The sequence below is a fragment of the Puma concolor genome, chromosome B4 (genome assembly GCF_028749965.1).
Source record: "Puma concolor isolate L17-30 chromosome B4, mPumCon1.1.hap2, whole genome shotgun sequence".
NCBI classification, from domain to species: Eukaryota; Metazoa; Chordata; class Mammalia; order Carnivora; family Felidae; genus Puma; species Puma concolor.
Window position 1 is genome coordinate 37732931 of NC_141673.1, and position 24270 is coordinate 37757200.

Sequence of the window (24270 nt, forward strand, 5' to 3'; positions counted from 1 at the left end):
GGCGCCTGGGTGGCGCAGTCGGTTAAGCGTCCGACTTCAGCCAGGTCACGATCTTGCCGTCCGCGAGTTCGAGCCCCGCATCAGGCTCTGGGCTGATGGCTCAGAGCCTGGAGCCTGTTTCCGATTCTGTGTCTCCCTCTCTCTCTGCCCCTCCCCCGTTCATGCTCTGTCTCTCTCTGTCGCAAAAATAAATAAACGTTGAAAAAAAAATTAAAAAAAAAAAACCTCATCATAATTATAAATCCAACTTATTTAATTTATCCTCTTTTCCTTTCCTTCCCCAGACTAATTAAATATCTCTTCCTAGTCTGAGCTGAGAATTGTAAGGGGAAAGAATTGTAACTAGAGTAAATAATTGTATTTTGTGAATCAGTTTTTAAATAATTTAGCATAATTTTCTGTAACTTACCATATGGTATAACATTTAGTGACTCCAAATAGCCTTAAGGTTTTAAAAATGATTTACTGAGAAATTTTCTGATAACTTTCTGATAAGACCTCCAAAGGGAGAGAGAGGAAAAGATTGTCTTCCTTTCTATGTTTAATTCATTACACAATTAAAACATATTCATTAGAGAAAATTTAGAAATTCAAGGGACAGTCTACATTTTCTATGTAAGCCTGCCACTTCTGTATTAGGTAATGTCTGTCTGTGATTCATTTTAACCACAAAAAATTATTCTAGATTCACAATAAATCCACATTTAAGATTAAAATCTTTTACTTTCACAGGCAAACAGTATCTTGCTTCTCAAAAGAAACAATCAAATTGAAAAGATAGAACGTTATTTCCTTTTAAGTATATGAGGTTTAAGGCTAAAAGAATATCTTTTCATCTTGTGTAGAAAAACATAGCAGGAGATCAAATAGGTCAAGACTAATTAGATCCTATTTTAATAGGTTAACTTTTTTATTGTCTGTTTTCCAAAAAGTGTCCAAAACATTTTTAATTCCTTTTTTGAGAGAAGAATTGAAAACATGCTATGGCTTGAGAAATTGCTTGTTCAAAAGTAAGCTTCAAAGAAGTGAAAGCACAGTAATGTGTGTTAACACAAAAAGTTTTGCTGAAGCCGAGAAATGCAAGAAGACTTGAAGAGATCCTGCTTAATTTTAGGTCTCACTAAACCTGTAAAAATATCGTGAGATCTATTAACCCTGCCTTATGCCTCTGCTTCATAAGAGAAGCTTGGTTATTTCATGATTTTGTAAGTCAAATATTCAGGGTTTAAGTATGCCAATATTTAAATATGTCAGTCTTTTTTCCTTTTCATTCAGTCACATTGTCTCCTGATGAAATTATGTCACCACGTCCTCATGATTGGATGAGATGCAGAGCCTGGAGGCCACAAACCTGGTAAAATTGAAAGGCCAGACTTTTTTTTTTACTCTGTCAGTATGTAATTCAGAATTTAAAACAAAATACATCAAAGCAATATTGCGTGACTAAGCCTGCAGTTGCTTTTGCTGCCTGTGCTGCTACCAGCTAACCCTTGTTTTCGGTTGCTATGCACAGTCATTTACTCTCCCTACCGCCCTGTGAGACAGGTACTATTACAGAAGTTTTATATGTGAGACAGGAAAGCACAGGGATATTAAGTAACTAACCTAAGGTTCCATATCTGGCTAGATTGAAACCCAGGGATTCTGGCTCGAAAGCTCATATTCCCTAATTACACTGTCCAACGCCACATATTAACACTACCACCAAACTATATGACACAGAACCACAAGATGTTGAAATTAGATTATCTTCCTAGTCTATTTTTTCGGTGCAGACTTCTGGATAAATTTGTCTCACATTTTGGGGGACCCTGCTTGTTCAGACAATTACATAATAGTCCTGGAAATAAGGAATGAGGTCAAGGAGTTGCCTAAGGAAATGAGTTGGGGATATAAAATGCAAAACCATTTAGAAGAAGTGGGAATCGATGGTGATCATTTGAGCAGAAAGATAAGGGTTTTTAGGAAAATGTTTTTAAAATGTTTCTGGCTGGTTTGTGTGTGTGTGTGTGTGTGTGTGTGTGTGTGTGTGTGTGTGTGCGCGCGCGCGCGCGTGCAGAAGAGTCCGGATCATTGTAAATGCTCATATAAAGGGGAATTCTTTATAAGGAATTTTAGTGTCGTTTGTACTTTATAGTGCTTCCTCAAAAGGATGTTTTTAAACTGCCTTATTTATTACTAAAGCACTAGGTAGAGATGAATTGGATGGATATGCTCATATTTTTATTAGATGGTCAGACATTGAATGAGGAGTATTTTTAATCTCTGTTGTAAAATATCTCAGGTTAAAAATAAAGTATGAGTCATCTGCTCTGATGGTATATTCAGTAGCTAAAAATCACAGTGGTTTTAAAACATTCTGCTGTGTCAATTTGACTAAGTTGTTCATACATAATTGAAAAGAAACTGCTTTTTCTTTATAAGATTCCATATTGTAACTATAGTTACAAGGCTTTGAGGTATCAAAACTCAACCTTGTAGTAATCATCACCAAAAAAAATGTTTTTCTTAGAAATTTAAGAATCTTTAAGTATTCAGAAATGGCCAAGACAATGGAAATGTGTTTGGAAGAAGGCATATTGTGAGTTATGCATACTTTTTTATGATTCATAGTGATAAGTATCAATGATGCAGCTAATCAATTGATCACTTAGTGTTTTTTCCCCCAAACATTGCTTTGATTTTAAAAATATAATTACAGTTGTACAGATGCATAAAAAATAGAAGAATGCTTATTATTTCTGGATTTATTAGTATAAAAAGTTTAATCTTGTGCAGTATTTTTGTTTTATAAGAGCACTTATATGGAGAATATGTAAAATTGAATGATAAAGTAGAAATTATGAATATTGGGTTTACTTGCTGTATTAGCTATCTAGTCTTTTGTAAACAATTACACAGTTTTGTAAGCCTCAAAACTTAGTGGCTTAAAACAACAGCATTTATTGCCTCACGGTGTCTGTGGATAGAGGTTTGGTGAAGTTTAGCTGGGTCCTCAGACCCAAGGTCTCCCCTGAAGCTGCAATCAAAATATTAGCCAGGGCTGCAGAAATGTCATGCTCAAGTGAGGGGGAAACTGCTTCTCAGTTCACTTGCATGAGCTTGGCAAGCTTCAGTCCCCAGCTGGTTGTTGGCACGAGATGTTTTGTTTCTTGTCACATTGACCTCCCCACAGGGATGCTCACAATGTGGCAGCTTCCTCTAGAGGGTTCTGAGAAAGAAAGAGAGAGAGAGGTATCACAATTTTTTCAAAACCTAACCTAACCTCAGAAGTGACATCCCATTATTTTTATCACATTTTCACTAGGTCCAGCTTACATTCAAGGGGAAGGGATTACACAAGGGCATGAATTCCAGAACATGAAATCATTGAGAGCCATTTTAGAGTCTTTCTACCACAGTGTCCAAAGACATACTAAACAATATTGTGGAAGGGGCGCCTGGGTGGCTCAGTCGGTTAAGCATCTGACTGTTAGTTTTGGCTCCGGTCATGATCTGACGGTTGGTGAGTTTGAGCCCTGTGTCTGACTCTGTGCTGACAGCATGGGACCTGCTTGGGATTTTCTGTCTTCCTCTCTCTCTGCTACTCCTTCTAACTCTCTCTCTCTCTCTCTCTTAGAATAAATAAATAAGCTTAAAAAAACTCCTAATATTGTGGAAGAAGGGAGGTGTATCTTTTTTTCTTCTCTTTCCCTTTTTGATAACTTTCTTCCTTACGGAATTCTTTCCTTGGGTCTGAAATGAATTGTTTCTTCTCTACGACTGATTAAAGTTTGCTTTGAGCTATTATCCATCAGTAGGTACTTGTTGAAGTAATCTTATTTTGTGTTCAAGATGCTTAGCAAATGCAGCGTAGACAGTAAAAGAATGAGTAACGTAATGTACTTCCTCCCAATGAGTTTGTGCTGGAAGTACTTAAGATGGGTTAGAATATGTTGAAATGATTCACTTAGTGTTAGTGACTAATTCCAATAATGAGTTATCTTTTAATTATGTCTTAGGTTTCAGTGCCTTAGAATAGGAGAATGATGAGTAATGGGACCTAAAGGGGAATCCTTTTTGGTAGAGGCTTTAAGAACACCTTGCTTCCACTGCACAGACAACTGTATACTCCAAGCATCCTTCCTTGAATTTGGGGTTTTTGAATTGACATATTTATCAAGAGATTATAGAACATGGAGAGGTGTAGATAAATCTCTGCTAAGGAAATTAAAATTTTATACAAAAAGAAAACAATGTATGACAATTTGTACATGAAAAAAAATATAATGGAAGGTCAGTGGATGAAGAGGTCACTTCTGGCTGGGTTGGTCAGAAAGTGTTGTTTGTTTTGAATATGAGATATCCTTACAGTTCCTGTGATACAGGCTAAGCCTACTCTGGCTTATATTTTTAATATCCCCTTCCGGTAGGTTGAATAGAAAACCTCCAAAGGTATTCGCCTCTTAATTCCCAGAACCTGTGAATATGTCACCTTATGTGGTAAAAGGGACATTTCAAGTATGAGATGAAGAGATGGTTCTGAATTATTTGGATGAGTTCCTGTAATCATTAACGGGCCTTATAAGAGGGGGGAAAGAGGATTAGAATCAGAAAAAGGAGATGTAAAGGTAGAACAGAGATTGGAGTTCTGCTCTCTGAAGTTGGAAAGTGGGGCCATGGAACAGGGAATGCAGATGGCCTTTAGAATCTGGAAAAGGCAAGAAAGAGTTCTCTCCAAAGTCTCCAGAAGAAACGCAGCCCTGCCAACACCTTGATTTTTAGACTTCTGACCTCCAGAATTGTAAGAGAATAAATGTGTGTTGTGTTAAGCCACTAAATTGTACTAATTTGTTACAGCAACAATAAGAAATCAATACACTTCTTATTCCCTGAAATTCCACTTATCCATCCCTAGGCTAAGTTACTTAACCCTTCTAGGAAGTCTCTTGGGTCAACTACCTTTCAGCATGTACTCCCACCTGTGTAGCCCAAATATGGTCTTCAGGATATTGTGTGTGTGTGTGTGTGTGTGTGTGTGTGTGTGTGTGTGTCTGTCTGTCTGTCTGTTTGTTGGGGTAAGTGAATAAGAAATAGGGGGCCACCTGGGTGGCTCAGTCGGTTAAGCATCTGACTCTTGATTTCGGCTCAGGTCATGATCTCATGGTTCATGAGTTCGAATCCCTCATTGAGCTCTGCGCTGACAGTGTGGAGCCTCCTCGGGATTGTCTCTCTCTCTCTCTCTCTCTCTCTCTCTCTCTCTGCCTCTTCTGTGCACTGTCTTTGTAATAAATAAACTGAAAACAAAAATCAAAGAAATAGGGATGTGCTTTAGTGCCCATGTCTGAAGTTGCCACACATCCTGAAGGCAAAGATACTGCATTGTGCATGAAGAAGATTACGAATGTCGGTGAAGATATGCAAACATTGGAACCCTGTACGCTGTTGGTAGGAATGCAAAATGGTGCAGCTGCTATCAAAAACAGTATGGAGGTTCCTCAAAAAATTCAAAACAGAACTACCATGTGATCTACCAGTCTCACTTCTGGGTATTTATCCAATTAAGAATTAAAATTAGGATCTTGAAAAGATTTCGGTGTAGCACAATTTATGTAGAAATGTGGAAAAATTTTAAATAGATAAATGGATAAAGAAAATATATGTTTACACATGTGCATATATACACATATACTGTGCACACACACATTAATACATATGTATGCACAATGAAATATTATATGGCTTTAAAAAAGAAGGAAATCCTGCCAAATGCAACAATATGAATGAAGCTTGAGCCTTTATGCTAAGTGAAATAAGCCAGTCACAGAAGGACTGATTCTGCATAATTTCACTTATATGAGGTCTCTATAATAGTCAAAGTCATGGAAACAGAGAATAATGGTTTCCAGGGACTCTGGAAAGGAGGAAATGGGGAATTGCTAATCAACAAGTACAAAGTTTCAGTTATGCAAAGTGAGTAAGTTCCAGGGACTTGTGTAACATATGCCTATAGTAATATATACTTAAAATTTTAAGGGGTTAGATCCCATGTTAAGTGTTTTCATTATAGTAGAATATATGTATAGAAAGATTTTCTTACCCAATATACCAATAATGCCCCCCTTAAGACAAGATGCCTGTGAATTTTGGCAGAAACTTTTTTTTTTTAATAGTATACTAGCATGGCCTGGTGTAGCTCCTTGCTTGAGGATGTGGGAATATTTGTCACCATAACATTGTTTCTGGTTTTGGGCCAAACTAAAATTGAGACAGTTTTTAACTTTAATATTGGGTTATACATAGCCACTGCATTATGCATTCAGGATTCACAATCCAGTTTTGGGGATGCTGGAGGCAAAGAAATAAAGACTGATGTACCATTACAACGTAACTGTAGGCAGTCCTTAGTTTACATGTACTGTGTTACCTGAAACCAGTGGGTGTCAGAACCAGAGAGTGGTGTCCTTGCTTTATACAGTAGCTGAGTTACCACAGAGCCATGCAAAGTCAGGACATGGTTCTTATATCTACCAGTTTCAGCTAACACTGTGCCATGCAAAATGGAGGATTGTCTGCATTTTCTGTCTGGGTGGCTTTAAGCAAGAGAAATATTCATACTTCTTTGTTATTGCACTAATCCCAGGAGACTTAGTGTTCTGTTCACTTTGGAATTCTTAACCTGGCTGTGTGGCTCAGTTGAATGTTCTGTTACATCTGAGAAGAATAATTAATAGTGAAAAATATATTCCAGAAATATGAAGGAAAAGAAAGATCTGAATACAAAATATTTTAAATCATAGTAAATCAAAGCATATTATAAATGTGAAGCTTGGCTTTATTTATTTATTTATTTATTTATTTATTTAGGGAATCCGATCAAATGAATAGAAGAAAACAAGGCTGTCTATAGAGCATAAACTGATTATAGAACATTCTGTCATTGACTCTTTAAGTCTTCAAGTTAGAAGACTCTTGCATTATATTGTAATCTCAATTAATTTAGCAGCATAACATCAATGCATTTTATGTTCTCATTTCAGTGAGTTCATTTCCTTTCATTTAATAGTATTTTGAGAATATGATACAGATATTGTAAACATTGATTCATATAAGAATTTTGGTAGCATCAGTTGAAATGGAGCTGCCCAGAAGAAAAGTAGAGAAATCATATGTTTTAATTGCTATTTCTAGTTACCATTCTAATCATCATTCATCATTTCAAAAGCAGAAAAAATAGGAAATGAATTTGAAATTTACTTCTTATGATTTAGAACTTGGTAATTTTTTTTCCTGCCAAAGTAAATAGCAATGCAAAAGGAATTTGTCTGCATATCCCTTAGATTCAGATTAGACTCCATTCTGAAAATTTTGCATATCTGATTTTTTTAATGTTTTTATTTATTTTTGAGACAGAGAGAGACAGAGCTTGAGCAGGGGAGGGGCAGAGAGACAGGGAGATACAGAATCCGAAGCAGGCTTCAAGCTCTGAGCTCTCAGCACAGAGCCTGACACGGGGCTCGAGCTCACAGACTTTGAGATCATGACCTGAGCCGAAGTTGGACGCCCAACTGACTGAGCCACCCAGGTGCCCTGCATATCTGATTTTAGATAGTGCTACTGATTCCTGTGTTTTCAAGTTCTCATCTCTCCCCTAGTTCTATCTGATTCCTCCATGGCTGTCATTTCCAAAATTAAAGTATGCACATGCAATACATAACGTTTAGCTGACAAACCCATGCCAAACTTTTCTGAAAGTGTGAACTTAATGTATTTGACAATATTTTATTTGCTCTCTTGCCAGCTTCTCGTAATTACCTTAAAAACTATTAATGTTAATTGGCCAAATACTTAAATATATTAAGAGAGAGAGATAGTTAGATATTTGTTAGAATTATCTGTTTAATATACATATATTTTTTAATAAATTATTTGCTCTGTTTTAGTTTTCAGTTCACAAGCAATTCTTTCTTGCAAGTATTTATAAGTCAAAATGATAAATGGTGTTGAGGTATTTTAGTGTAATTAATGAAATTCCAGATAATAGTTGTTGGAAGGATAGATGTATTTTTAAAAATCACCTTAGATAGGATAATCTCCAGTTAGTTTTTCAACCCAGCAAATATTTTAGGCTCTTATTTATGGAGTTAAAAATAAAACCGAATACTTTAAAAGGGTAAGATATTGTATTTTTTCCTAGTTATTGTGTTTTGTGTCTGGTAGGGGAAGACTAAGTATAATATAATTGGAGGTTTAATTGTAAACTAAGATCACAGTAATTGAGTCTCTGACTCTCAACCAACAAAGGCTGATAGATAAATCTCCCATAAATTATGTGTATCTAGGATTATAGCATTGATATCCTCTTTTAAATGCCAGGTCTTTTCTTTCAGTTCCTATAGCACATTTTGAACAGGCTGAAAGCTGCCCACTCTGGTACATAAATATGTGATGTCAGATAACACACACTGAAAGAGGAATAAGTTGTGTTTAGGTTGATGGTATGAATTTTATTCAGCAAAAAGATTGCTCAAATTTTAGTAAGAAGAATAAAAATTATATATTTAAAACTAATGGTGAAAATTTATAATAACCAAAGCCACAAAAATACCTGAAAAATTGTAGGGTGCATTGAGGAGGTAAAATACAGAATTTAGGGTCTTTTGCCTTTCAGGGAAAATACATTCTATAAATCTAATGGAGATTTATAGCTAGAATTAATCTGTATCTGGGTCTTATCCATATGTATTCTAATCCATATCTGTTTCAATGTATACCATGTAATCTGTGTTGATAACCCATATCTGTTTCAATGTATACCATGTAATCTGTGTTGATAACCTATCTTTATTTTACTTGTTTATAATCTAATTTGTCGATGCGTTATTTCATGTATAGTAATAACTAATATTAATTGAATATTTACTATAAGTTGTCAATAAGTAACTTTCCATGAACAGTCACAATTAATATTCCAGTGTCCTCCTAAGATAGGTACTAGGACATAGATTGACTTATTTTACATGAGGAACATAAATTTGCCTACGTTCACACAGCTAGTAAGTAGTGAACATAGGCTTGAACCTATTCTCCTAATCACTGAAGTATTTATTCTTTCATATGTACTGCATTTTGCAGACTTGAGGTAGAATTGAAGGGCTCAGGCAGGGTCTCTTGGGATGGTGCCTCTGTTGTGTTAACAAAAATATCTGATCACTCTTGTCATCCAGAAGTTGAATTTCTGCAGTAAATTCAAAGGTAATCAGTTCCTCAGTGGTTGCTTTACACTAATGAAACAAATATGTAATAAGAATGAAAATCTATTATTATAGGATAATGCACATTTCAAAGCAGTCCCAAGCACTAATGTCAGCCAATCAGCTCATCCTCTCCTTGCAGAAGGAATTCATAGGAAGCTAAATTCAACATAAATGTATCAAATTCCTCTAACATTTATTGGTTGTGTTTTGTGGTAATTTCTTAGGATACAGAAGTAATAAGTACAGTACTGAGCTGATTTAACCCTCAAATGAATGGGAAAGACACATGAGTAAAATGACATTTACAAAATAGTGTAATAACGTTGTGATAGAGTTAGGTGCAGAATACTGGGGATGACAGCAGAACCATCAGTCTCATTTGAGGGACTCAAGAAAGTCTCCTGAGAGGAGGTGATGCCTGCAGTGTATCTCAAAGGGTAAGATTTATCCAGAGGAGGGAGGTGGCTTTCTAGGCACTAGCGTCTGTGATGCAGAAGCATAGAAGTAAGAAAACACTTGACACAACAAAGGAAGTACAGGATTCATTATGATAAGGGTATAAGGGTTCTTTGAGGAAGTGGTGAAAGGTAAAATGAGAAAAGTAGTCCATAATGATATAATGAAAGACCTCATGCATAAATACACTTGATATTTTTTCTTCCTAAGAAGAATGGGGACTTTATTAAGAATTTTGAATTTGGGAATAATGTACACATATTTGTATTTGAAACACATCTTTCTAGAGTAGCGGTTACCGAACTTTAGCCTGCATCAGACTTACTTGGGGGGCTTGTTAAGCAGAGTTTCCAATTCAGTAAGACTGGAGTAAAGCTGGAGAAAATATATTTCTAAGTTGCCGGTGACGCTGATGCTACTGGCCCCTAGACCACTCTTTGAGAACCACTTCTCAGTAGATGAGATCGTATGAGTGTGAGAGTGGAAAAAATAACTCAAAAAATACACTATTTTGGAGAAGGCCTACGTTGGGGTAAAAATAAAATGAGATTCTAAACTAAGGCAGTGAATGCAGTAGTTATTAAAAGTAGGCAATAGATTGAGCTGAGCAGATATTTTAGAAGGAAAAATGAACTGGCTTGGTATATAGATATCAGGATGAGGGAAGACTTTATTGAACCTCCAGAAATCCAGATCGGGCAACTGAATGTTTATTGGAAGGACCAATAACATAAGAACTGGGGGAAGAAATTGAATGGGAGGCAGCTGACCATAGTAATTGCAGAGGAGGAGAGGAGATGATGTCTGATTTGGACTTGTCGAGTTTGAGATAACAAGGATACATCAGTGTATAAAAGTTGGCAAAGAGGAGCTGACAGAGACTGAGTCAGGATTCAGCAAAAGATTCCCTTTATCACCTCAGCCATATGGAAGGGAATAGAAAAAGAAAAAGTAACACACAAAACATTCATAAAGGAAAGTGTTTCAGAGAAGGTATTTCATAGAAAAGGCGCAGAACCTTAAATCTCTTTGGTACTTTCTTCAGAAAACCCTGTTCCATGCAACACTAGCACAATTGTGTCTTTGCTACATTTTAGATTTCCTGTTTAGGTGTGAGTTTGAGGACAATGCTTTGAAATTAAAAAATATGCCAGAAATCTTTGGAATTGTACTTTTTTGCTAAATTCAGTGGCATTCACTCTCATATCTTTAGGTCAAACAAGGCTATTCTTTTTCCCATCAGAGACGATCCACTTCACCTCAGAAAAATTCTGTTTGCAAGTCAATTCATTCGTTCCACAAATATTGAATAAATATGTTTCTCTCAAGTCATTATGTGGCATCCCAGGAAGTTCTCCCCGTTTTCTCCCCACACCTCCACTTATTTAAGAGAGCATAATTGTTAGAAATCATTGCCTTTGGAGTCAGCCTTTCTAGATTTGAACACTTACTAGCTGTGCGATTTTGAGAAGACTCTCTTCCATCTTAAAAATGATGGAAATTACATCTAAAGGAGCTAAGATGCTATGTAGTAAGACAGTAGAGCTGTTTATACTGTGTCTGGTATAGTCAGTGCCCAGTTAATGTTATTTTGTTACCCAGCCAAGGTCTTAGGACAAACTTACCCAGTATGCATTCAAAAACAAATACTGAAACTTATTGTCACCCTATAAAATCTACTCCTGAAACACTTGTATAGTATAATTTTAACAACTTGTTTCTCAGAATTCTTCCTCATGTTGTTAGATTGAAAGATCTACTTTTACTCTTAGATTGACACACTCTTTGATTGAACAGATCCTTGAACTGAGAAACCATGTCATAGCCTCTAGATCCCATACACCAAATTCTGTGTGATGCCTTGTGCTTATTATGTGTACAATATACATATACTGACTAAATTGTCTTTGTCATTCTGACTCCCCACCAGACTCAGAACTCTTTGAAAGCTATGACCTTGACTTATTTACCATCATGCTCTTCATGTTCAGCACAGTCACCATGTAGGCTCAATCATTCTTTTTTTTTTTTTAATTTTTAAATTTTTAACAATATTTTTAGAAAGATGGAGAGATAGAGTGAGTGGGGGAGAGGGGCAGAGGGAGAGAAAGGGAATCTATGCTGAGCATGGAGCCTGATGCAGATCTTGATCCCATGACTCTGAGCTGTCAGTGCAGAGCCCGATGCGGGTCTCGAACCCACAAACCGTGAGATCATGACCTGAGCCGAAGTCGGACACTTAACCAACTGAGCCACCCAGGTGCCCCTATTCTTTTATGAAAGAATTGTGTGGCTCATGGAACATTCAGATTTGGGCTGGACTGTGGTCAAAGTAAAAGTGTAGATATTTTCCTTTTTTAATTTCAAAAAATGACTACAAAGGGCTTTTTCTGGCTTCTGTAGGAAAGGAGGTTTATAAAACTGGTTGTGTGTGTTTCCTGCTTCTCTGCCTCCCAGGAAATTTACCCTGTAAAGTTGCCAAGGAAACACTAACAGCTGAAGTCTGGTAGAGGAGAAAGATGCCTCATTAACAAACTCAGCTTCATTATTTGGATGCTTGCCTCAAGGAGATGCTGTTCTCTGATGGAAGTTTGTTTCCATTAAGCATTGTGTGAAAAACTGAATGATTTTTAAAGAAATTTTTTCTTCTATTACTCCTCAGGGCTGTGAACCTACACACTATGAGACGTTACATAAAAACATTACGGACTTGTAGTTTAATGTGTTTGAACTATTATTGCTAAGCATATATGTTAGATCAAGTTTTCAAGCATATCACTGTATAATGATTAAGGTGTCAGGTCTTTAACTTGAAGTATTGGCAGTATTTCATCAGAAGATAAATTTAATATATTTTTTATTATCTATTAAGTCATTTTGTATATTTCCTTCTTATGAACTAGAAACCCTGGGATATATAGAAATTTGTTGCCTTAAGATAATACAGAGTGCCTTTTCCTTTAGTAGGATGTCTGATCAGTGATGTATAATGGAAAAAATGTACGTGGTGCTTGGGGTTATAACACTAGGGATTTCAAAGTTTCTTTCCAGAATTTACCAGCTGTTTGATCTTGGGCAAGTCATTTATTAGTTTGTTCATTCAGGCATTCTATAAAGATGGGTTGTGCAAACACTGTTGCCTTGAGCCATCTTTCAAAGTGATATATTTATACAAAAATGAGAAATTCTTCATCATTTCTATACTCTGAGCCTCAGCTATTTTGTGTATAAAAATGGTATTATGTGCTTTATTCAGTCAGTCATTCATCCAGTCAAAAAGTATTTATTGAGCTCCTACTGTGTGGCAAGCTGTTCTGGAGAGTGATGGGAGGTGTTCACCCTTTATTGGGCTCTTGACAACATTGTTCTTTTATCTTCTTTGGATTTAGGGTTGGGTAAAACTTCCAGCTATTACTAATCCCTGTGCTTCCCTATTCTCCTGGATCCATGGAACCATCGGTACCTCTGTAAAGCATCCTTGTATTAATTGCTCTTTTATGATGTTTTTGAGTTTGCCATTTGTTTCCGGGTGGAACTTTCACTGATTTAGACAGTTAGGGAAGGTCTGTTTGAGATTTTGATACTTAAACTGAGATCTGATGGAGTGAGTTAATTAGGAGGATGTATAGGAAATGAGTATTCTGAGAAGCATGAAAAGCATGTGTAAACATGACCCTAAGATAGGCGTCATATTTGGACTGTTTTTGGAACAACAGTGGGGTCAGTGTGACTGGGTGGCATGAGAGAGTTGGATAATGGAAAAAGGATGATATCAGAGAGATGGCCGGATCACTACAAGACATTGCAGGACATGGTGATATATTTGTGTTTTATTCTAGGATTAATGGAAACCTCCCTGGGGGTTTGGATCAGAGGAGGAATCTGACGTAACTTACATTTTGAATGGATAGTCCTGACTGCTGTGTGGAGAATACGTGGGGGAAAGAGGAGACATGGACAGATGTAGAGACAACAGTTAGGCTATTTCTTTAGTCAAGGGAGAAATATTGATACGGTCCAATGAAATAGGATGGTAGGAATGTATGTGGTAAGGAACAGTCAAAGTCAAGCCATTTTTTATTTTTTATTTTTTACTTAATTATTTTTTTTTTCAACGTTTATTTATTTTTGGGATAGAGAGAGACAGAGCATGAACGGGGGAGGGGCAGAGAGAGAGGGAGACACAGAATTGGAAACAGGCTCCAGGCTCTGAGCCATCAGCCCAGAGCCTGACGCGGGGCTCGAACTCACGGACCGCGAGATCGTGACCTGGCTGAAGTCGGACGCTTAACCGACTGCGCCACCCAGGCGCCCCTTATTTTTTACTTAATTATTAAAAAATTTTTTTTAATCTTCATTTATTTTTGAGAGAGACAGAGTGGGAGTCTCTGGGGGAGGGGCGGAGAGAGAGGGAGACAGAATTGGAAGTAGGCTCCAGGTTCTGAGCTGTCAGCACAAAGCCTGATGCTGGGCTCGAAATCACAAACCGTGAGATCATGGCCTGAGCTGAAGTCGGGTGCTCAACCAACTGAGCCACCCAGGCACCCCAAGCCATTTTTTAAAGATAGAATTGGCAGGATTTGCTGAGAAGCTGGGTGAAAGGTGATGTGAAGATTGAGAGCACTGGGACAGGAACTTAATTTGCGGGAGGGGTAGAAGTGGGAATCAAGTTTGACTTTGCATTATTAAATTTCAAATGGCTATAATACATCCAAGTGGAGATCAGAGTAGGCAGTGTGCATCTCAGAGGATAAGTTGGAACTGAATATGTAATTTCCTAATTCATCAGCATACATGATATTTAAAGCCATGGTAGCCAGTACAATCATATAGAGGGTGAAACTAAATGGAAACCACGAGGAAAAGTATTTGAAGGAAGATGGAGACGTCAGCTTTGTCATTGTGGCTTAAAGATCAAGGAAGGTGATGATGAACGTTGACCAATGATTCAGCCAATTGAATGTCAATGGCAGCCTTAATAAGAGGGTTGCAGTGATCCAGTGGGGACAAAAGCTGCATGAAGAGAGAATGGGAGATGAGGCACATTTGAGAAATTTTTCTGTAAAAAGGTTGAGAGAAATGCTTAATTTTGATATTTTGAATATATAAATTTTGTAAGCTTCTCTACCAACATAAAATACCCCGTTAAGTGTTTTTAAATACCTTGGCACAAATTATAAATATAATCATTCAGTGAAAATGGTTGATATCTTTTTTTATTGATTTCACTATACTGATAGACTTTTGATAGATTATTTTAATGCACTCTGTATTGATACTGAATCACTTTCCCTCAAACAATTTCTAAAATGGTCCCAAATTTTAAATATGTATAAACCAAAATTTAAAATATCAGTAGCTGATAACAATATTACAGTGTTTTAAGTATTTTTATATTATGCAAAGTGATTTTTTAGAAGTGTGAAACTTGAAAATTTGATATTAATTTAAATGCAACTCTCAGATTTCGAGATAGTCTGGGTTTATGGCATGTGCAGTGTTAGATTCAGTGTGTTATTTAGAATTTAATTTTCTTCATTTTTAACGTATTTGATACCCAAGCTATTTTAACATCTTTTTTTTGACCATAACTGGCTGATCCATTCTTTAGGGATAAAAATAAGGATATGGCAGTAGCCCTGAGGGAGACCTCAATCCCAAAATCTTTTTTTTTCCCCACCTGTATGCAGGGGAAGCAAGACTTAAACAGCGAACTTAAATGATGTGCACTGAAAACCACATGATTAATCCCTAAGCTCCATTATTCAAAGTCTCTGTCAAGGGGGAAAATATGTCAACTCTTGGAGAAGGAGTCACAGGGAGGAGGGTGCAGCTGGGTAACCAACAGCATCAGTGCAGCACAATGTGGAGTTTATTTAACCTGTCCTGATGCGATCCTTGGTGTCCAGGCTGCCCTCAAATCTTACACTTCTTGGAGCCCTGACACTAATTGCTGCTCTTGCAGCTCAACCTTCCCAAGACTTGAGACTTCTGATTCATAAGCCAGCCTTGGCTGACCTAGGAGCAGAGCTCTCCTGCATTAGACGAGGCTGCCTTTACATGGCTTGTGTCAAGGACTGACTAATAATGTCTCTTAGGTATTTGACACCTTGCAGGACAAGTGAAACTTTCATGATCTAAAATCATGTTAAGAGATAAAATTGTTTGTATAGTGAAGGATCCTAGTCAGCAGATGATAGCAACACATATGGTGGAGGCGATGTAATACAGGTGTTTAGCAGCAATGGTACCTGAGCAGCAGCATGTGGGCAGGCACTAGGCTGGCTTGGCATATTTTTATAAGTTCAACCGGGAAACAAGTCAAATGTATTGCAAGAGTCTGTTGCATACACAGCATGACCAAGGTCACCATGGTGTTAGCTGTCTCCATATCCCTCAGAGGGTCAGGACTTGGTGAGACAGGTGGGGTGCTTAGGGCACAAACTTTGAGGAGTCACTGACTCCTAGGATTGTACAGATGCCAACGCTGCTCTTGTAGGCACCTGTAAGAATCAGGTGCCTAAAGGATAAAATTTAAGGAGGCACTCACTGCCAGGATCCTGCACCTGCAGGTCAGGTCAGTACTTGTATGACCCTTGGAACGAATGCCTCCTTAAATTGTGTGCCCTAGACGTATCAGTTACCTCACTCTTCCTGGCCTGGTCTCTTGTCCCACAGGACAACACTAAATTGGGTGGACCAGATGACAGCAATAGTACGAGGAAGAGGCAACGGCGAGTAGCAAATTCCATAGTGCATCTAAGCAGTTTTACAGCTCGCAGGTGGATCTAGGTTGCGGAAGAATGAGGTGGAAAGTTCCCTGCCTCATTGGTGCCAGAGAGGCAAATGAGAAACAGCTGTATGGAAGCTCTTTCTAAGACTGCCTACCTTGTTATGTTCTCAGAAGGCTGGCAGGACATTCCAGTAAGAATTAGGCCAGCCTGTTGTTTAACTCTGCCTACATGGCCCATGTGGATATGTTCAAGGTAACCAGAATGCAAGGGTAAAGCTATTTCCCTATGGCTGGTATTAAAAAACACAGGTTTGCAGTCCTGCAAATATGTTTGTAACACCACTTCCTGATAGCTATATGATATTGGGTAAGTTATATAAACTTAAAAAAAAATTTTAATGTTTATTCTTAGAGAGAGAGAGAGAGAGAGCAAGAGAGGGGCAGAGAGGAAAGGAGACACAGAATTTGAAGCAGGCTCCAGGCTCTAAGCTGTCAGCACAGACCCTGACACAGGGTTTGAACCCACGGACCATGAGATCATGGCCAGAACCGAAGTCAGATGCTCAATCAACTGAGCTACCCAGGCGCCCCAAGTTACATAAACTTTTTAACCTCTTAAATAAGAAAAGAAATAAGTACCTTATAAAGCTATAATAATGTTAATGTTTATAAAACATTTACATGGTATGTAATAAATATTTAAGTAGTAGATATTTTATTAGATGTAAATGAAGCTATTAAATCTAAGTGAACATGGTACATAATATAGTTAAATAAATCCTGTAACAAGTTTTAAAAATCAGTTTGTTTTCAATGTTTTAGTCAAACAACATTATTATAATAGTAAGTTAACAAAGTTTCTAGGAAATCAATGTTTTTTTACTTTTTGATGTACTTTTGTTGTTACCTATATAGAAAGATATCTAAGTAACAAGATAGATGGATTTGTTAAGGATTTAAGTTATATTTTGCAAACTATTCAAGAACCATCAAAAAATGGACTCACTTTCAGTTCAGTGTTCCTCAAAAGATTTATTTATCTCACTTTTTAATTTTACAACATAAATGCATTCATGCACACTTATGCTCATTATTCATACATGAAACATTTATTTTTGCATCAACTGATAGATAAACTATAATTTTGGCATCTGTCCAAGTAGGACACTTTTTTCTAATTTATACTCAAAATAGCACATAAGCTCAAAAAATCATTTTTTCAATTAAATGAATAAACAGTAAGAATGTGCATCTGTACTCTGTTTAGTCATGAGTTCCTAGTGTGCTTTAATTCAACATGTTAAAAATCATAAATACCAATGCCTTTGAATTCATCTTCTAAATTCTTTTGCTTAATTTTTCTGAAGATGATAACTATCATGAAAGGCTTAAAATTTTAGAAATGTGAAAATTTGCTCAGTTTATCTAAGATAGCAAGAAATCTTCATATCTATGATACCAAGAAATCTTCAGATATAATTAAAAAAAACATGACAATGCAGGGGTGCCAGGGTGGCTCAATTGGTTAAGTGTCTGACTTCCACTCAGGTCATGATCTCACGGTTCGTGAGTCTGAGCCCCGCATGGGGCTCTACTTGACAGCTCGGAGCCTGCAGCCTGCTTCAGATTCTTTGTCTCCCCCCTCTCCACCCCTACCCCACTTGCACTCTGTCTCTCTCTCTCTCTCTCTCCCAAAAATAAATAAATGTTAAAAAAAATTAAAAAGAATAAAAAAAATTAAAAAACGGCAATGCATTAAATAAATGGCTAAACTACTTTGAATCTGAATCAGTTTCTCTGTTACCTCTCTGATAATGACATCAGAAATGTTTATCTTTAATGTACTTTATATGTATGTCTATTTAGAAAGGCATATATTAACTCAAAATGTACTTAACGTTATTTTCTTTCATTTTAAATGTACTTAGAAATAACTTTTTTTTTTTTTAATTTTTTTTTTTCAACGTTTTATTTTTTTTTGGGACATAGAGAGACAGAGCATGAACGGGGGAGGGGCAGAGAGAGAGGGAGACACAGAATCGGAAACAGGCTCCAGGCTCCTAGCCATCAGCCCAGAGCCTGATGCGGGGCTCGAACTCACGGACCGCGAGATCGTGACCTGGCTGAAGCCGGACGCTTAACCGACTGCGCCACCCAGGCGCCCCGAAATAACTTTTAATATGAATAGAACTTTGTTTTTTGTCATGGTCATAACAGGTGTGTTTATAAACAGTGCAATGGCTGTGTGTTTTATTTTCTATTTATCTAGTATTTTAGCTACTTTACTACCTAATTTTGTCAGTTCATTCCATGAAATTCTAAAACAGTTTTAAAAGTTATATTTTACCTTTAGATTAAAAATGTTTGCCAGTTTATAAATGTTTCATACTTTACTTTTATTATCTAAGGACATAAGATTACTTAAATGATTTAATGATAACGTTAAAAAACTTGTTAGATCAAATAATTTAAATGATTTGATTGTTTATGGTGTACATGGTACTGAAATAACTTCAGCAAGACAGGGAGAGCCTTTTACAATAGACTTAACAATGCAGGCATATTAATTGGGATCTTCCTGTTTTTGAGAGGCAGAAATTTAAAGTTGCAGGCAGGAGAACATGTAGTTTCAAATGTGGCCCAAATGATAGAATCAAGGACTTGAACCCTACCATTATATCTTTCTAAATCCACATTGCCTTAATTTTCCGTAAGACTTCTATCTCATTGGAAGCAGTCTTTCTAAGCCTCTTTTGGAGCTAGAGTGAGGGAGAGGAAGTTCCTCAAAGGGATGCTGACTATGGAAAAATATGATATACAATATATTTGTTACAGTGAAGACAACTTAATTTCTTGGCAAGCATTCCTTGTGGTTGCCTTATCATTTATGGCCCTTGATAAAATATGCATGTAGAAATTCATCGCCCATTGAGTTCCTGTTCAAAGTCAGCTTCTTCTGATGGAAACTTCCATCACACCATTCCTTTCTCCTCCCTTATCCTGCCTTTAATGTTGTCTAATGTTGTCATCACATGCTTATTTCAGCCCCTTGTTTTTGTTTTGTTTTGTTTTTGTTAGGACTCCCTATTTTTGAGATACTAGGGAAATAATGTGATTAAGTCACGAATGAATTTGTAGCATAAATCTTCTTAATGGTATAAAGGAATCAGCTATTTCTCTGATCACAGGTATTTAATTTTCTCTTCCTTCAATCTTGACTCCATTCTCTTTCATCTTTGATTTCTTACTGCAACTGTATTTCTCCTTATCCCTATCCTTTCAACTAGATGCAGACAGATAAGTGACCAGGGTCACAACCAAGAAACTTTTTATGAAGTATAACTCTTCAGTGGAGCCCCAGACTCCTGTCCAGCCCCCTTTGAGCAGAGAGTTTTGGTTTTGTTTTTTCACTGGGGGGACTGGGGTATGATTTAAAACTACGATGGTTGCAAGCATTAAAATCCTGAGAGGTTTTAGTTAAAAATCCAGAATTCTAGCTTTTGAAAAAGTCACATGGTTAGTAACCCTGGAAGTAAAGTCCTGCAACCAAGGTGGAGCTGTATTCGTACCTATAAACAGGCACATGCTCTCCAGTTTGTCGCAGTCACCTATTTCTCCGTTTATGATACCTTTGACAATATAATCATTACTCAGGCGTGATCTTCTGCGGTTACTGATTCAAGATTCGAAATCAGTCCTTGTAGAAGAATAGCTAGTCTCTTTTAAAAATATTTTTATCTTCCAAGTACAGTAATAGACTATACATAATTAAAATTTTTATAGGTTCAGCGTTTTCCATGGGATTTGTATTCTTGCAAATAATATGTTAAATTGCAGTTTTGTTAAAATTGCTTTTTTTTTTTGTTCTGTCCTCATTTCAACACCTTAGAGAACAAAACATTTGCTTTTCTACCTAGAGCCTAACCTTTTTTTTTCATATTTCAAGACTTGTCTATGTATATATTTTTTTTTCTTTTTACAGAGTGTGCAGAATTAGAGGAAATATCTAGATTTTTAGATACAGGTTATTTGTATAGTGTTACAGTGTGCAAGACTGTCTGAAAACAAAACAAAGAAAACAAATGTAGCTGTGTGCCCTAACTTAGTAGCTAAAGAAAATATTATACTATGGGTTTGGGAAATTCTCCATGCTGTTGAGTAGCATTTTACAATCAACACCTCTCCCCTTTTCAGGATATCGAATCCCTAACAGGAGGGCTGACTGGTTCTAAGGGGGCTGATCCACCGGTAAGTTAGATTCTTCATTAAATTTAACTATTGACAAGTTGAATTATGTACACACCAGATCATGAGATAGTTACTTGTATACAATTTGTGATATAGATACCTTTTGGAAATCTGTAGTTATTGCATAACTAATACAAAAGTGTGAACTGATTTGAGGTGTTGTTTGCTATTTTTAAAAGTTTTAAGATCTCATAAAATTATCTCCACATACTAACTTTAAAAATAAGAGTAAAATCTTCATTAGAATGTGTAAATACTTTACGTCCTATGGCCGACACCAAAACTTTTGGAACATGAGGGGAGGTTTTACCATTCTAAATATGAATGTATGATTTGGGTTGCAATATATTTTCTAGTTACTGAGAAAAATTATTGTATCAACCCATTTTATCAACAGTGTTAATGTGTGATATTGCTGTTTCTTTTCTACTTTATCTGGGAAGCTTCTGGAAAATTAGAAAAAGTGCTCTAAAGTTTTAAAGGATTATTATTTGTAAGCAGTAAGAAGAGATTGATAGTCTAGTATTGGAATATCTTGGTACTTTCTGTGATATCTGCTTTCAGAAAATATTGATTAAGATAACATTTATGTGATTCCATGTTTGAAGTACAAACATGAGTTCGTGGTGTATATCTTAAGTAATAAGATTCAGTCTGTTTCAACAGAGAATCAATGCATAAATTTCTATCACCGTTTGCTTTTCACTTGGCACTGTGAGGTTTAATGCAGAACACACAGAACCTACTCTCATCAATTTTAGCTATACTTCCTCTAGGTCTCTAGGATCTAGGTGGAGTGCATAATCACATTAAAACATCAGTGAGGTGTTCAAAGACAACTTTCAACGGCACCTCTTTCTCTCCTGTCTCCCTCATGTGTCCATGATGTTGTCTGATCTTCATCAAATTACTCCTAAAGTAGGCTAAACAACATATTTTAGTCCTATCCCTTCCTTTTATTTTCAGTGTCTGAATTTATGTGGGAAAAAATGTATTGTCTTCAGGTATCTGCTTATATTTAGTCCCTGAACCTATTACATTACAGTATAAAGCAAGATGAAATGTAAGTCAGCCAGCGAGTATATTGTGACAGGATTTACAGGCAGCCCTATATTCAAGTAGTGTAGGTGAATGTTTATGTGATGTAATTTCAGCCTGCTGCTTAGCATGGTGTTTTACGTAGTACTCAAATTTTATTAGGAAAGTAAACCCATTTCGTTCCAAATCGCACCCTCATATGTCTACTGATTCTTAAAAGAATTCCACAATTAGAGATCAGTTGGTTTTAAAGGGATTTGTCCCTGGCTCAAATAAAAATTAAACACCTCTTTTCTGCAAGGGGTGATTAAAATCTTATTCATTATTTATATGTTAAAATAAGTTAAGCATGTCCTTTCAAGAAAACATTTTCCAAATATGGAAAATTGAGTGGGCTCAAAGCCTAGTTGTTGAAAGAAGCTCCTTGCAGGGAAAAAAGATCACAGAAAGGAATGATGGTGTACAGAAGGCAAGCCTCATCAACTTCATTCCCAATTGCTAAAAGTGAAGTGTGTGTGTGTGTGTGTGTGTGTGTGTGTGTGTGTGTGTGTGTGTGTAGTTTATAATATTGTGAAGATAGATGTTCCCTCTTGGCCGTGCCCTACCATGATGTTGGATATTTTATACTGCTGCCTGTATTTTCAGAAATTCAATGACTATGCCTATTTTTTACCTTTTTGTAGAATGGAAAACTTGCAGATTTTAGAGTACATAAGAGCTTAGGCAATCTAATTAGGGGTTAACAGTACACATAAATTTAGTACCCCCCATTGTTAAAGATTTATCTAGAATATATTACTGATGCTATTTAATAAAATCATTTTTAGTCCCATATAAACCTTATGTAGAACAGTTTAAGTAGAGGTGAAATGGTAATAGTATCTAGTGTTACTTCAGTCATTTAAGAGTAAGACATTGAATGGAGTTGTTGTTCTTGCCCCCAAGTTAGAAAACTGAAAGTCAGATTATATTAATTATAACCTAAACCCATTTGAAGTTTTATATAACTTTTCCTTTCTCTAAAAAACATCTTTATAATAGGTCATCTAAATACTATTGTCCATTTCTAAAGTTATGTCTTTTGCATAAGTGTTTACAATATATTACCAAAATCATTCAACAGTGAAATTTTTATTGGTAAGAAATTCAAGGTCCTTTACTTCCCCCTCATTATACAGAATGTATAAAGTGCTGAATGAATGGCGTCTTACAATACATCACAATGATGCAGAGCTGTGAAATAATTTCTTTACCAGTATAACAGAAATCTCAGGGATATTTTTAAATGTGTTATATTAAAAAATTGTAATTTTTTTCTCTGGGTGTGCATGTATTATTTCTGAAGCATGGGAAAAAAGTGAAGTTTATATTATTTTAAATAGTATACATGTACAAAAAGTTGTGTACATTTGTAAATGTAATTATAAATAAGTTTGCATACCTGGAAAGAATAAATTTGAGGAAGTCCAAGAATATAGTTTACATTAATATTTTTAACAATAAATGTTAGCAAGTTTCTTTTTGAAAATTCAAGCAGTCTCAGTTTCAATACTGATAATGAATGGGAGTATCATTCATTTATGATTTTCAGGAGCAATTCAAGTTTTATGATGGCTTTCTTTCTCTGAAAAGGATTTCAAGAGGATTTTTTTTTTAATTCAGAAACTGAAAATTAATTGATTCAGTAGATAGAATTTACAGATTTTTCTAAATCACAGTTATTTTAAGAACTCTTCTATCATTGAGAAATGTATTAACGGTTTAATATTACCTTGAAACTGCTTCTGAAAAACTGTATCAGACATAGTCTACATTTAGCATATGTTTTTCATTCACAAAAATTGGATCACAAGTTAACTTCCAGTGTAAAAACATAACATATATTTACGTATAAAAATAAAGTGAAAGAAAACGTATAATTAAAATCTAAAGGGTAAAAATATCATTAAGTTAAATAGTGCTTTTTATATACCATTTGCCATAATTTAATTTTAATTTTTAATTTAGTTTTAATTTTTTTTCTTGGTTTTATTTAAATTCCAGTGTAATTAACATACAGTTTATGTTTCAGATATATAGTGATTCCACATTTCCATACAACACCCGGTGCTCATCACGACAAGTGCCCTCCTTAATCCCCATCAATTTCACCCATCTCCACCCCTACCTTCCCCCTGGTAACGAGCAGTTTGTTCTCTATAGTTTGTTCTCTGTAGTCTATATAGTCTGTTTTTTGATTTGCCTCTCTCGCTTGTTTTTTCCCTTTGCTCATTTGTTGTTTTTTAAGTTCCACATATGAGTGAAATCAAATGAATTTATCTTTCTCTGACTGACTTACTTTGCTTAGCATACTTTCTAGTTCCATCCATGTCATTGCAAATGGCAAGATTTCATTTTCTTGTACAGCTAAGTAATATTCCTCTGTGTGTATGTGTGTGTGTGTGTATACCCCACGTCTTTTTTTTTTCCTAATGTTAATTTATTTTTATTTTTATCTTTTTAATAGAATTTATTGTCAAATTGGCTTCCATACAACACCCAGTGCTCATCCCAACAAGT

General features: G+C 36.1%; 1 protein-coding gene across 11 annotated transcripts in view; it reads left to right on the plus strand.

Annotated features, from left to right (window-relative positions):
• PPFIA2 (PPFI scaffold protein A2) overlaps nt 1-24270 on the plus strand; it is a 479884-nt gene that overhangs the window by 63731 nt on the left and 391883 nt on the right. For 8 of the 11 annotated variants that reach the window (XM_086712721.1, XM_086712726.1, XM_086712720.1 and 5 more), the window contains one exon: nt 20620-20673. The exons of the other annotated variants lie outside the window; for them this stretch is intronic. In XM_086712721.1, the coding sequence (XP_086568847.1) occupies nt 20620-20673 (54 nt within the window). The remainder of the gene's footprint in view (nt 1-20619; nt 20674-24270) is intronic. 11 annotated transcript variants of the gene reach the window in all.